Here is a 14,816-nt window from a genome sequence, read left to right as displayed (position 1 = left end):
AGGCACAGCTGCAGCCACGCACCAGGCGTCCGCTCCCTCTCCTCAGGTGGGGTGAGGAGGAGAAAATCCTAACAAAAAGGTGGTCTGTGGGGACCAGGGCGAGGAGGGTTCACTCATCAGATACGGTCACGGGCAAAACAGACTGGTGCGAAAAAAAAGAGTTTAATTTCTGAGCGATGAGGGCTCGGTCGGTTCGCTCCTCCCTCCTGAGGGAGAGGGTTCCTCACAGCCCTTTCCCGCCCGGGGCGGGGTCTCTGCCCGGGGACGGTCCCTCCGGAGCAGACTGCCCAGAGCCACGGCCCGCCTTGGGTGCTCTCCCCTGGCAGGGTCCTTCAGGGCTGCAGGTCCACATCTGCTCCACCCTGGTCCTGCTCCAGGACCACATCTGGTGCCCCACACTCCTCCCTGGGCTGCAGGGGACAGCTGTCCTCTCACCACAGCTCCAGGGGTGTCTCTGCTCCAGCGCCTCCTCCTTTCCTTCCTCACTGACCTCTGCTCAGGTATTGCTCTCACCTCCTCCTCTCCCTCACAGTTTTTTTAGCACTTTCCTTTGTCTCTTCTAAAATATCTTCGTGGCAGAGGCATAATTGCTGTTTCTGAGGGACTTGGTCTGGGCCTGAGGCAGTCTGGCCTGGGCCTGAGGCAGTCTGACTGGGGAGCTCCTCACAGCAGCCACCCTGTGGGCCCTCCCTGCTCCCAAAGCCCAACCCGTGCCCACCCAACCCATTGTGTGACATTTTTTGCTGAAATTCATCTCCTTTCTCTTTTGGGTGTGGTGGTCAGGGGTGCTGGTTAGGGCTGCAGCACGGTGGTGGCTGCTGGTACTGGCTGTGGGTCAGGGTGGACCGGTGGTGCTGCCATGGCTGGAGTAGCTTGTGCCAGGTGTCTGAGGGGGGGATGTTCAGTCATCTCCTTCAAGCTCTCCAGGTTTGGAACCTCTGGATTCCAAACCCTGACTGGAACCACGCTGGGGTGTGAGGGTCCCTTGAGCACAGAGGAAGGTCTGCAGGCAGGGCTTGATATATTCCTTGGTAAGTTTCTAGGATGTATTTTTGAAGAGGAAACCTATAGAATCAGTTGATTCTTGATGAAATACGTATCCCACGCAGTGTGAGAAATTCTACCCAGTGAATTGGAAGTGTAACCCCAGAGCTACACATGTAGGAAACTAAGAACCAATTTCCACCCACCGGAGCTCTGTTTGTTGGAGACAGGGGAAGGGAAATGTGCTGCAGGCAAAGCATCCTTCTTTGCTTTTATTTTTCTTCCAGTAAATCAACCAGTGTTCACCGCGGTTCCAGAGGAGTTTTCGTCTTTGGGTGAAAAAAGCAAGCAGCAGGTAGCGGTGACGCAGGTTTTGCACAGTCACTGAACTGCACACACCTTAAACTAACAGAGAGGGTGAAAGGTAGCAGTGTTTTTTGCCCTGAATCTGTGTTTTTAGACGAGGCAGCACCTTTTTCATAAAAGCGTGTTTATATCAACTCCTTAAGAAGTTTAGACTGGAGGGCTGTCTCCAGAAACTGCCCCCTCCCCTTTTGCCAAGCCCCATGTGTTTGTCTTGGCAGGATGTGGTGTCTGCCGAGCTGGTGTGGGGATATTAAATTGAGGGAACACAGAGCTCTTGATGCTTTCAATAGGGCTTCTATTTAGCTAGTGGCAGGATAGAGCTGTCAGCCACCTGTGATTGTCCAACAGGGAAAATGGGAGAAAGAAGAGGGGTGTGTGGGGAGAACCCTGGAAACAGTTTCTGATTTCGTCGATAAAGTGGTCAGAAGAAAGCATTTTCTGGGAGGCAGCAGTCACACCAACACAGAGCTGCTGCCTCCCAGAAAATGGACTCGGTCAGTGTTGATGGAAGGTGAGATATGTGGTGATGCCAGCAGGAACCACCCTGGGCAGTGCAAACAACTTCCTTTTTTTAACTTATTGCACGTGGAGAAGATTTCAGAGATTTTGTTAGGAGCCAAACAAGTGATTTGTGGCCCAAAGTGAGGGGTATCCCAGCTCTGACACTTACAGATGTTGCACATTTTCCTGCATTTCTTTTGTAAGGCATGTGTGGTGATTGATTCATTTATTCACCCTGTAGGAAACGCGGTGTGGGAGTCCATCTGGGTGCTCCTAAGCAATGCTGATGGAAGGTGAAACCAGATGTGCCATATACAGTGTCCCTCTTTTCATATGGCACCTCAGTTGGTTTTCATGAGAGAGAATGATGCTGAGAGTAAAATGAAACCCTTCTGCCCTCTCCACATGCTTTGGAGAATGGAAGAGGAAAAGATTCAGAGAAATTTCCTAAAGAGAGATTAGATATAGAGAAGACATTTTTTACAGTGAGTGTAGTGAAACCTTGGCTCAGGTCACCAGATGCCCCCTCCCTGGAGCCATTCCAGTTCAGGTTGGACAGAGCTGTGAGCAACTTGATCTGATTGAAGATTTCCCTGCTCCCAGGGGTGCTTGCCTTGTGCAAGTCAAGCCCAACTACACAGCCCATTTTTATTATTCTGTATGTGCACCTGTCCACTGCTGAAGGGTCCCAGGTTGGAACCTTCTTAAAGAGTGAAGTGTTTTGCATCCTCAGATGCCTGTGATTTTTTTGCTTTACATGGATTACTTGTTTCTTAGCAAGGACTGTTACTGCAGGTTGACTTCTACAGGACAACCTCCTGCTGCTGAGCCAATTCCAGCCTGCTTATTAACCTGCTTCCTATATTCTTGACAACCTGTTCCATTTAGAGGTGACTGTAGCACCTTGAACAGGATGGTAAATTTAATTTGTTTAAACTTTTAATCTCCTTTATACCAAATCTTCACCACAGAGAAGGTGGTACTTGGTATTTCCACATTACTCTGTGTATTCCAGAGGGTGTACCTGTCCCAAACCAGAAATAAGTGTCTGTGATACAGAGCAAGATCCTCACAGGGGGGGTGCAGTGATGCTCTGTTGGTCATGTACCCCTCATGGTGCAGTGTAATCAGTTATAGACTGGATGACTGACTGTTTTAAGAGTGCCAGGTTTTGTGCCTCAGGTAGAGATAAAGCAGATCCATCATGTGTGTTCAGCTGGAGCAGTTACCGTTTTGCTGGAAGTCTGTATGGTGTTGTCAGTTCAGCTGCAGGAAAGATACATCAAATAGGTGAACATTTCCCTTTGGGATGCTGGATTCAATGTGTAATCTAGATTTACTCCCAGAAAAGTATGTACATATTACTCCTAGTTTCTAGCTGTGAGGGACAAAGGGCAAAAAACAAAAATAAAAAAATTCAGAGTTTTAAAGTCTGGAACAAGTCTGGCAACAAAGGAATGGTTTGGAAAGGCTTGAATAGAGCCTGGAGAGCAGGGATGGTGTGAGAAACAATTTATCCTTGGGAGGGAATTTCTAGAATTCTTGTTCTAGAGAATTTTTATAGATCTAATTTCTTTCTCACCAAAGTAAAAAAGGAAAAAAATGAAAAAAACCCCCAAACCCAACAAAATAAAACTAAACAACAACAACAAACGTGAGTGAGAGGGAGAAACCCTGATGTGAGCAGCCTCGGAAACCAGCTTGGCAGCAGAACAGTTCTGAGTCTTTGCACTCTCCTCCTGTGCATGCCACATGGGTCTGGGAGCAGCCATGTCACCATTTGCAAGTATTTCCATATTGTGTTCCTGCATTGCTTAAAGCAGCCTTCTTGTTCAGTGCTCTCACCCTTCAAAGCTGCTTTAGGAGAAATAGCTGCTAATTAACACCTCTGTTCCCCCGAGTGTTGTGTCACTGTTTTACAGACTATTTCTTTGTCATACAAGGGCACTAAGAACAGTTTGAAAACATAATGAACCTACCACAGAGAAGGTAATAATTTAAACTGTGTTTTACAGAATTGTAGGGTTTTCAAAATACAGAGAGGAGGTGAAATGCAGTACTGTGAAGAGAAATGCAAGCATAGGTGGAAATAATGGCAAAGCCACAAAAGCATCAGGGACAGTGCTGGGAAGAGTAAGAGCTGGTAGATGAGTACAGGAGGTACTCACTTTAGAAAGGTAACTTGTATCAAGATTTTTTTCACAGTCCGTTGGGCAAGTAAGTGTTTTGTAGAGGGAGCTGCATGAGAGAAAGAATGTTTTGTGTTTGGAGACACCACATCCCATCTATCCAAGGACAGTAAGAAGCATAAAAGAAATTACCTCGTTGCATTGAGCATGAGATGATAGGTAGAATGGGGATATTCTGTCATAGGTTTATTTTGTAAAGTAAATCCAGTGTAGGCTTCAACAACCCCAAGTGTTTCCTACTCCACAGTTACACTCAGTGGTAAGTGTTGGCAGCACTTGGTTTGATAATGGCTGGCAGTGTGACTCTGCTGCCTTGCTGAACAAGTGCCTTCACTTTCTGACATGTGAGGGTGGGCTTTTCAAAACACACCCGAGGGTTAAATGGGCTGCCCTTGTTAGAAACCACTAGAAATGGGGCAATTTAACTTCCTAAAATACTTTTGAAAAATCCCACCCGCACTGTTTGCTCTCCTGTGGAAGGTAAATGCATCCATTCCTAATGATCACTCCACAGGTCTCTGTTGTGCTCTCTGAATGAATGGTTCTTGCTAATACTCCATGCATATTTATAGGGAATCATGTTCCCCCTTAAACACTGTTGATTTTGGCTCAGTGAGTGATTCCTTAGTTTGACCTGCCCTTGTAGGTTATTTTCTCAAGGTTTTATATTGTTTGTAATTCCCTTAGTCCTGTCTGCCTCTTTTTTTTTGCATTTGAGGAAAATAAAATAGAAGGCTTTTTTTTCTAGGTTTTGCCTGTAGATTGTCCAGTAAAGAATGCCTGGTTTGCTGTCCTCTGGGAAGGCCTCCTAGGTGGGCTGCCTGTGCCAGGCTGGCCTTGGCCCTGCTCCCAGTTACCTTTTATTGTGCACTCAGGCAGGACTGGCTCCTCCAGTGGTTCAGCTCAGCAGAAAGGGTTTCCCTCCATTTGCTGTGCACCATTGCTTCTGCATTGAGGAGGACAAAAAGAGCTGCAGGGATGAAATGCCTGAAGTTTGGAGAGTCATTTAAAGATAATTACAGATTTTGGGCACTGAGGGGGGGTAGGGCACTGGGGTGCCAGCCAGGCCTTTGGCAGCTTCCCCTCCAGGAGGGATGGGAATTTGACAAAATGGGAGAAGCAAGTCTGTAGGAAAGCTGAGAAGTTCATCCACTGGTCCTGAGCCTCAGCCAGGGCTGGAATGGTGCTGAGAGCAGGCAGGTGGGTGCTTTTCCAGCCAGGGTGCCACAAAGGCTTCATTTTGCTTCGGGTGGGTTTCTGGTGTTCCTGGTTTCACACTCAGGAGGCCATTTCTAGATAAACTTAACAGAAGTATAGATTGCAGACTGAGTCCTTCACGTGATGGAAATTTCAAACATTGTTAATTTATAAGAGAAAGTAGTAAAATTAATAGCATTCCAGGATTTCAGACTATGCTTTTCTGTATTGCTCCATAAATGTGCTTTTGTGGGGAGAAAAAAAAATCTACTACATACTTCTTTCTTGAAAATCCACCACAGCCTTTTCTCCAAGTGAGCCTTTAAAAATATGTACTCCAAACACCTGCTTGCTTTTCACTTACAGCTGGTGGGGAAGAAAATGCTGGGTTGACAGTGGAGTTTACAGCAAAGATTCATGTGGGAATGCAGTATCTGGCTGTGCCCTTCTCTAACCATTCATTTAGAAAATTTCCAACTCTTTTTAGCGACGAGGTTTTGTGTGAAAAAAAAGTCAGACTAGAAAGCAAGCTGGATTCTGCATTCCTGCTTGCCTGTGTGCTGATGAAAATGGACCAAACTAGTCCCTGCTTATATCCCTCGTTTTCAAAAAAAGGGGAAAAAAGTCAGGATTGCCTGTTGTCATTTACAATATGCTTTGTAGGATAAAGCAGCTCCTGTCATTTTAATTCTTTTGTGTTAAGTGTCAGAATATGTTACTATTTGTATCATTTCCTGTAGTGGGTGAAGCTCAGCAAAGCTGAGTATCTCAAAAGAATGGGCAAATTACTGACTGAAAATCATGTGAAACATGTTCAACTTCCACACAGGTGGTGCAAAACCATCCCTGCAGATGAAGCACAGAGTAGAACAGGACTAAAAGGTGTGGAAGGGGTTTCCTTCATCAGCCCCTCAGGTTTGGCCTTTTGACTATGAAACCACAATTGCCAGGTCATCATCATTCCTCCTTTTTTTTCCCTGGGAACTGTGGGGATTTTTCATCCACTTATTGCTGCTGCTTACAGAATGGAAACAAAGAATAATGCAGTATTTAGACTGATGTCTTGTAGCCAGTATCTGAAGAAATTAATTAGCTAAAAATTTGAGTGTAGCTGTAAGAGTGTGGAGGGCTTGTGGTAAAATCCTGGTTGTGACATTTTGAATATTTTTATTCAAATATCAGTTTTTATACTCTCAATTACCTTTACAGTTCTGTCTACTTGTGTTTCACAAATCAGCTAAGATTGGACTAGAATAATCTCTGTTTGGTGCAAGAAAGAATTAATTGAAAAAAATCAATCTGTGTAGAGCTGCCATAAATAAGTCTGCTGGCTGGCTTCCACAGCTGAAGGGTTAGGATTGCAACTGCACCACCTGGCAGGAGTTTGCAGGGCCATCAGGTTTGTCTTCTTTGAGTTTGTTTGGGGTTCTTTTGGTTCACACTTGGTATGTGTCCACAGTCACAATCAAAGCCTGTAATTCCTACCTTATATCCAGTTTTCATCTTCTGGTGACTGAGCTGGGTTTCTTTGCTTTATGGAAAAGCCATTAACTGGCTCAGCTGATGGGAGCAAGTGGCAGAGGGACAACAGGGTATAGGAGGAAGATCAGAAGGGTAGTAATGCCTCTTAGTACTTGCTCTGCTACATTTTATACAAATGCTCAATGGCTTTGGCAGTAACTTGGAGATTCCTGAAAATACATCTCCCACTGGTGTTTTTCAGCACTTTTTTAAACTATTCTGTGTCCATTTTTCCCCTGCACAATGTTGCTTCCACTGGTGTGCTGGAGGTGCTGTCAGTAGGTAGGGGCAGGGCAGAGCAGTGTGTGTTTATTTAAGAAGGAAACCAGGTGGTTCTGCTGATTTGGATGAGTCAAACAAAGCACCTGAGCTCTGAGGGGGCCAGAATACATCAGGGTTAAGGATTAGCAGAACATTTCAGTAGGCAGTGCTCAGTCTGCCAAGCTACAGATAGGAAACTCCTGGATGACTTCGGTCTTAGTTATTTTTCCAAGGGGTCTTGTATCTCATACAAGCACAGTATCTTCTCTTTGTGCCTTTGACCAGTGGCCTCAGCCATGTGACTGTCTCCAGAGGGATGTCACCTCTGGGAGAGGAAACCCAGCAGTGACTTGAGTGATTTCCAGTGATATGCTGAGTGTGTTGTCCTTCTTCACCCTGCTTGATATTTGTTTTTTAAAGCATCAGGCCAGGTCTACAGGCTCTCAAATGATACATTGGCATGCTTTCTTCCCTCCTCACCAGGCTGGAATGATAAGAACTGATAAGGATGAATACTTCATTGAGCCTTTGGAAAGAGGAAAGCAGATGGAAGAGGAAAAGGGAAGAATCCACATGGTGTACAGGCGATCAGCTGTAGTGCAGCATCCTACTGACCTGCTCCCTGATGTCCACAGAGAAGGTACAGTACCCCTGTGCTGATGCTTTACAAATCTCTTGTGGGTAATAGGCATAGAGTAGCTTTTGAAAGAGGCAGTTTTGAGTGGGCTGTGTGAAAAGACAGTGTTTAAAATCTTTAAAAGATCCTGTGGGACATGAGATGTTAATAGAAATATTCATGTGACTTCAGTGTTCTAAGCTCTTCTTAAGTCTTGCCTGTCCATACAGCTTGTGTTTAAAATTTGCATCCTGTTTCTTTCTGAGTAATAACTAAATTCTGCCAATGACTGATAATCTTTTCCCCCTGTTACTGGTTGCAATTAATGCAGCTTGAAGGCAGTTTCCTTGATTGGATGTATTTTGACATATCCAAGCATCCCCCTCAGTCCTCAAGATAACATGGTTGGTCTGTCTGAGAATAATTATGATAGGGTTTAATACATTTGCTTGTACATTTTTTCTCCCTTTTAATATGACATGAATCCTTACAAGCCAGTGCATTGCATAGTGAATGCTGAGGTTTTTGACACTCTGGGCTGAGGATGAAAGAGCAGCTCTGTTTCCCTTCAGTGCTCTGCCTTTTTTTCAACATCTCTCAGTTTCTCAGATTCCTGTTTGTGCTTTGTGTTCACATGTTCTTGGAACTTAAAAGGGTCAGAGAAGAAAAGAGCAGCTACATACAACACACAGAACTAGAATTATATACAAATATTAAATAGACTGGTGAGTCTTACCTCCAAATCTTTGATGATGTTTTGGATTTGGTCACTCCTTTGAGGGTCTTAATGTCTTCAGCATCTTCCATCTTCTTGTGTTTGCTCAGAGGGAGCACTGAAGAGCAGCAGCTTCCTTTTTGTAGCTCACTGTAATCTTTGTAGTTGGTGTCAAAGCCGTGTGTCTGGAGCTGATCTCTTGCTTATGAACAAGCCCAGACCAACAAGCTTTGTTTTCTGCACATCTCTCTGTTCCATCCTTTGGCAGAGGGGAGCTGGTTCTGTGATGCTGTGTGTTGGTATTGTAGCATTTGCCTGGAACAGGTCTGTGCAGTGTGTAGCACAGCTCATCTTGGCAAGTGGAACTGAGATCCAGAAAGGTGGGTGTATGGATATGGTGTTTTACTGCTATATCCCACACATACTTATGTGAAACATCTCTGTATTTCACCTTACCTGATGTGAAATCTGCTGGACTTTGTCACTACTATCTTAGCATTTATTTTGTCATCTGCAAGATAGTTCTCCTGCCCGTTCTTTGACAATTTGAAAGGCACATTCAAGGAGAACTGTTCACCCCCTTTTTGCCACTGTGCTTACAACAGACTCATTGAAATGTTTTTAATTTAAAGTGCCTAGAGCAATAGCCACAGATTGGTGGATAACTGAGGTGTGTAACTGGACCCAACAGAAGGGGATGCCAAGGTATGGTCCAGTCTGTAGAATGTGCAGCTTCCCATGGCAGGAAAATGGGGATGGTTCATCCTTCCTGGGTTGCTGCCATGTGCCTGTATTCCTGTCAGGCAGCCAGATCATTCCATCCCAGAAGTCCACACACCTGGGTGAAACCTTACCTAACATGGAAGAATTGCCACTACAAACCAGAAGGTGTTGTATGGGTTTTTAGGCTTCTGTATTTATGTAGTGTGGCCCTCCCTTGGCCTGGCTAACCAGGTAGGTCCTTTGCTAACCTGCAAGGTCATGGACAGCATCAGGTGAGCAGTGTTTGTGTGTCCATATCTGTGCTAAAGCAGATGTGTGAGTCTTTAAAGTTTGGCCTTTACAAAAGATTCTTAACCTCCTTTCTAATAAAATTCTTCTTAATGATTGCCTTTGCCAGGCAGTCTGGTGTAGCAGACAAAGTGTTATTTGGTCCAGCTGATGGTCAGTTTAAGAGCAGGCAGGGAAGCTGCTGGCAGCCCCTGGACAGAAGGTTGGCTGATCCTGGCCTGGGGTGAGGGGTACTATAGATGTTGCAGTCTTGTGGGTATCCTGCACTTTCTCCTGAGAGGGTTTTCTCAAATGTATTGGGTGAGTTTTCATCTAGAGGTGAGCATGAGTTAATTGTTGGATGTGTCTAAAGGTCTCCAGTTGCCAGTGCAGTGTGAAACTGGAAGTCTTTCCCATCTTCCCTGTTTTTCAGAGCAGTTAGATTGAGGCTGGCTAATTTCCCCTCCTGGCTACTTTTCAGCTGGAGTGATTTCTTTGCTTTTAGCCACTTCCATGATTCTTGAGTAAGCCCAGTTACTGACTGGTCCCAGTTGGGCAAAGCCTGATCTTTATTGCTCTATTATCCATATTACAACAAGCAGGTTGTAATCTCATCATCACTGGTGTTTGGTAGCTCCACCTTGGCTCAGACTGGGCACAGCAAAGGAGTGAGTTCTGTTGCCTTGATCCATATGCCTTCAAGATGCTTTTCTGAGATCCAAGCATGATAAAGCTTAAGGCAAGCTGCTGAAGCCTGTGGAGCTGAGGAAATGTTTGGCCCACAGGACAGGTCAGCACTGCAGCTCTTCTAAGTAAATAAGTGGTAAAGGTTACTCATGTTCACTGGAAATCTCTCTTGCTTGCTTTAGACAGTTTGAAACTTTTCCACAAATTTGAGCTCTGGAAATAGAAACAATTTGGAGTGGTTAAGCAGTCTGGTAATTACAGAGGCATGACAATCCTTCTTGAGCTCTGCCCCTGCTCTCCACCCCGTGTGCCCAGAAGCAGGAGCACCAGGTACAGTCTGCTGGCCCTTTGGAAGTTCAGCTGCATATTTAGCCAACAAAGATGAAAAAAAGTTTCAGTAATACATGACAAATGACTCAATGAAATAGGCAGTAAGATAAAAAAGTACTTGAAATTGTTGTAGTCAGTGGTTGTAAAAACTGGGAAATGTTGTGTGAAAGCTTCCCTCCACAGTGAAGTGGGACATGCTGCCTTGTGCTCTCCCAGAGCTGGGTTTGGAAGATACTCTTGTGAAAGCTTTCAGCTCCAGTTATACAGCAGAAGCTCTCAGTCTGGCAGGACATCCGTGTTCCTGTGGGATTTTAAAACTTTTGGGAATTTGTTGGATGTTTATCAAACAACAGGGCAGAATGAGTGCAGGAGCTGTAAGTCAAAACCCTGCCACTAAAGTTAGCAGGGATAGCAATGTAGGGGAGTAACATGGAGCAATTGGTTCCCCTGCTGTATGACCAGTCCACTTCTCTTTCCTGTTTTGATTTATTCTTTATTCCTTTTAGTTAGCTGTGATGCAGTTTCAGCAAGCTTTCTTAGAAAGGTGGGAACCAGAAATCTGCGTTTCTGGAGAAATATTAGGGTGCCTCCTGGACAGTGTGGGACATAACCCTTCCCTGAAACAGGACTCTGCTGATTTCTGCTTAGGGTACCCGTGGCTCTCCGTAGGAAATGAGGTGTAGGGTGTGCACTGCCTGCTTGTTTCCATCGTTTGCTTTGTTAGGGATGGTCCTGAGTATTAGGTTGTTGTTTCTTGCTTTTAAATTGCCTGTGCTTTCACTCTGACACCAGGGAAATGGAGATAATTTTCTGTCTTTTGACAGAACTGGTGGCAAGAGTGGTTATTTGTATTTCACACATAATCCATCTGCTAATTCAAGGATCATTTTAATGTCCTTTTTGGAACCTGACCTTTCCTCTGTTAATGTGAGGCACTGCAGGGATCTGCAATAAGTAGTAGGTCCTGATCAGTTAATGCTAAAATAATTTAAACCAGCCACCTCATTGGTTCTCCACTGAGCTGGGGAAGCTTGGCTGGAAGTGCTGAGCCTGACTTGGTTCTTCTGGACAGAGGAAGCTCTTCCTCTTCTGCAGGATGGTAGCCAAGGCCTCCCCTGGGAAGTCCCAGCTATTGAAAACCACTTAAACGTGGTGGGATGTGACACAGCTTCCACAAATGTCGGGTGGGTTTCTCCCCTGGGAGAGGGGAGAGGGGATTCTTGATTATTCTTCCTTGTGGGTCAGGCAGGAGTCACACAGAAAACCATGTGAAGACTGGTGAGCTCATCATGGCTCATGGGAATGGGAATACTCATACCACATTTTCAAACTACATGTACTGTCCTAACTTCTGGCTGAATTTGGGGAAATCACTGAAAATTTGTATCTGCTCTGAAAAGTGAGGTAGAAGCAACCCTTGTGAGGCTGTGAGGGGAACATGAGTGAACAAGGCCATGCTGCTAGTGAGAGTGAGCTGAGACAGGCTGCTCAGACTGAGGACCTTCTCCCTAGGCTTGGTGGGAACAGAGAGAAGTAGGTGGCCCTGTGAATTCCACAGACATTCCCAACTAATGCAGCATGCTTTCCTTTCACCTGTGCTGGAGGAGAAACACAGAAATGCCCAGAAATACATTTTATGAGCCACCCTAATTGATCTTTTCAGCTTTAGAAGAGTTGATGGATGCATCTGTGCTCCTCATTTTAGTTGAGTACTACAGGTACTGGTGATCAGTGTTCACATCAGGAGTGTTACTCCTAAATAACATCTATTAAAGAAAAACTACTTATTTGTAAGGACAACAAGAAACAAAGATGAGAGGAGTCTGTACTGTGGGTGAAGGTATCTGGGGGATAGTGGGCAAACAAGCTGTGTGTATGGAGCTGAAACACTAGAAGCATGTATGAGGCTGTCCTGTTAAAACCTCATTTAAACAAATCTTTAAGATTTTATCACTCCAATAACTTTTCACTGAGGAACGGAAAGAAAAGCTCACTGGGCAAGCCTGAGTTGGAAGGCTTGAAAGCATAATGATGATATCATTCTGTCTGGGCAGGATGAAAAGAATCTGTTCTCCTTTGTTTATAAGCTGACAAACATCACCAAGATATGTGATTATTACCTTATTCCTTGAAAGCTTTTAAGGAACAACAGGAACCGGCAAAGAACTGTAGAGCTTAGAATCAAATTTGTACTCAGGAGGCCTTCTTTGCAAGTTCTAAATCAGGCTCAGGTGTATGGTAAAATAAAATCCAGATTGGATCTCTCAGGAAAAGCCTGATCCAAGTCCACTGGAGTCTGTGAGAAGACTCAGGTTCACATCAGTGGGCTGATGAGGGAGGCTTTGGATCATACTCTGCTTGAGCTGGTCACAGAGAGTTCAATTTATATTTCCTCCTGTTCATTCATTTATTATTTTTTTCATGCACTTTCAAGTAGTGTGATGATGACAACCAACCTTCAGCTGGAGGTTACACAGCATGGTAATGTACTCAAAATTTTCCTATTTTATCTTCCTCCTCACATCAGTCTTTTTTTTTAATGACAACCTATTCACCCAGAGAGCCCTTCAGATTAAAGTATTTTTGTAATTACTTCCTAACAGTGGGAAACAAGGAATAGGAGCCTTTATCTCCCAGCTTCCTTTCAGAATTTTCATTTTCCCTAAAGAACCAAAGTGCTTGTGTAGCTGATGGCGTTGCCATGGCACTGGGTTCAAGTGTCTTTGTCCCAGGTGGGAAACATGTAGGAGGAAGAAATGATTTGGGAATTGCTCCTGGTTGCCTGGGAATGAAACCCTGGAACAGGAGGTAGAAGAATGGGAAGACTATTGCCTGCTTTGGAGACCTCCCTCTGCACTTCCCCAGGCACATTTGTATTTCTTAGAGACATTCTCATGCCTGAAGGTGTGTGAGCTCTTTCTCAGCAGAATTTCTCATGGCCTGTGTTGTGATGGAGGATGGTTTAGGGCCTGCCCAGCACACCACCCAAGTCTGTGCATCAGCAGGAATGGGAAAGATGGAACTGATTTAGGTGGAGGCTTAGTACACCCCATTTTGTAACATGCTCTGTGACAATACAGGTGTTCTTGTGTTTGCTGGTGATAACCTGTGTATATATTCATCTAAAGACATCTCTTTATCCAGAACTGCCAGAGCTTTGTCTTTTAAATCAGCCTTCTTCTATAAAAGTGAAGCTTAATAGGATTCATTGAAGTTCTGGATAGAAAATTGGTTTGTGGGTTTAGGCTTTTGCCCTTTTTCTTTCCCAGGTATCAGTTTGCTAAATGACAGGAAAGGCAGTCAGCAGAGTACTTTCCAAACAGGAATGGCATGGCATGGTACAAAGGAAAATGAGTATTGGTGATGGATGTGCCTACAATATCTGGGGAAAAAAGAGAAGAGATCTAAGGGAGGAGGAGAAGTGGAAGGAAAAATAATGAGAAAACCATCAAGCACTTGTAGAAATGGAAGTAGATGAGTAATATCTTTGAGTGCAATGGAATCCCAGCCCTCTCCAAGGGTTTGAGTGTGTGCACTACAGATGGAAGTGTGCTCTCAGCCTGGTCAGGCAGAACCTGAACTCCATTTAACCTCCCTTGCCTGGATGTCAGCATCAGGTGGGGTTTGGGATTTGTCTTGTGCCTGGAAAGTGTGTTCCCTTTGGTATCTCCTGCTGCTCCTCTCTGTTCCTAGTGACATCTGTCACCAGAGACATCTGTTTGGCCTCTCTGGCCCAGCATTTCATACAGCCAAGGCAGAGTAACTCAGCAGTTGTGTTTTCAGTATTTCCAAGGATGAAGATGTCACAACCTTTCTAGGGCCCTGTTTTAGTGTTTGATTACCCTTGTTATGAAATCTTTTCCCCTTCCTATCTAATTGGAATTTCCCTTGTTCCACTTGATGTCCATTACCTCTCTTCCAGGAAAAGCTTTTGAACAGTAATGGTCACTGTGTCCAGAAACTCAGCAGGCCTTGAGGTGCCTGGGTGTTTTCTGACAGATTCTATAGGCAGCCTTGACTCTGCACAATTGATTTAATACTTGCTCTACATTAAAGTTTGAGTTAATGTGTTAAAAGCCTTTGCAGGCATCATAACCTGGGCAGGTTAGAAAGTGCAGGTGGTCAGCAAGAGAACATAACCTGCTGTAACCAAACAGGAGGTCTTTGGCAACACTAGGAACAAAAGTGTGTTTGCTCCAGATGCTCATCCCTCATTTTAAGAAGAGCTGGAAGAGTCAGTAAGATGTATTGCAGTTATCTTCAGGGTACACCCAAGGAAATACATTCAGAAAATATATAGACACTGCTTGTCTGAGAGGATGTGCTGATGAAGCTCAGGTTTGGAGTGGTGCTTGGGGAACCATGCTCCCCATGCTAGCCAGAGAATTATGAAATTAAACCTCAATTTAAGATCCACAGTCTCTGCTCTGGAGGCTTGAACCTGTTTGCTCTGAGATGT

General features: G+C 44.6%; 1 protein-coding gene across 4 annotated transcripts in view; it reads left to right on the top strand.

Moving 5' to 3' along the window:
- ADAMTS3 (ADAM metallopeptidase with thrombospondin type 1 motif 3) overlaps window positions 1–14,816 on the top strand; it is a 149,493-nt gene that overhangs the window by 85,527 nt on the left and 49,150 nt on the right. For all 4 annotated transcript variants that reach the window (XM_071744174.1, XM_071744173.1, XM_071744172.1 and 1 more), the window contains one exon: window positions 7,503–7,659. In XM_071744174.1, coding sequence (XP_071600275.1) covers window positions 7,509–7,659 — 151 coding nt within the window. In that variant the 5' untranslated portion in view covers window positions 7,503–7,508. The remainder of the gene's footprint in view (window positions 1–7,502; window positions 7,660–14,816) is intronic.

Source organism: Heliangelus exortis, chromosome 4, assembly GCF_036169615.1.
Source record: "Heliangelus exortis chromosome 4, bHelExo1.hap1, whole genome shotgun sequence".
Lineage (NCBI taxonomy): Eukaryota > Metazoa > Chordata > Aves > Apodiformes > Trochilidae > Heliangelus > Heliangelus exortis.
The sequence above is the reverse complement of the archived record's forward strand: the minus strand, read 5'-3'. Positions and strand labels throughout refer to the sequence as shown.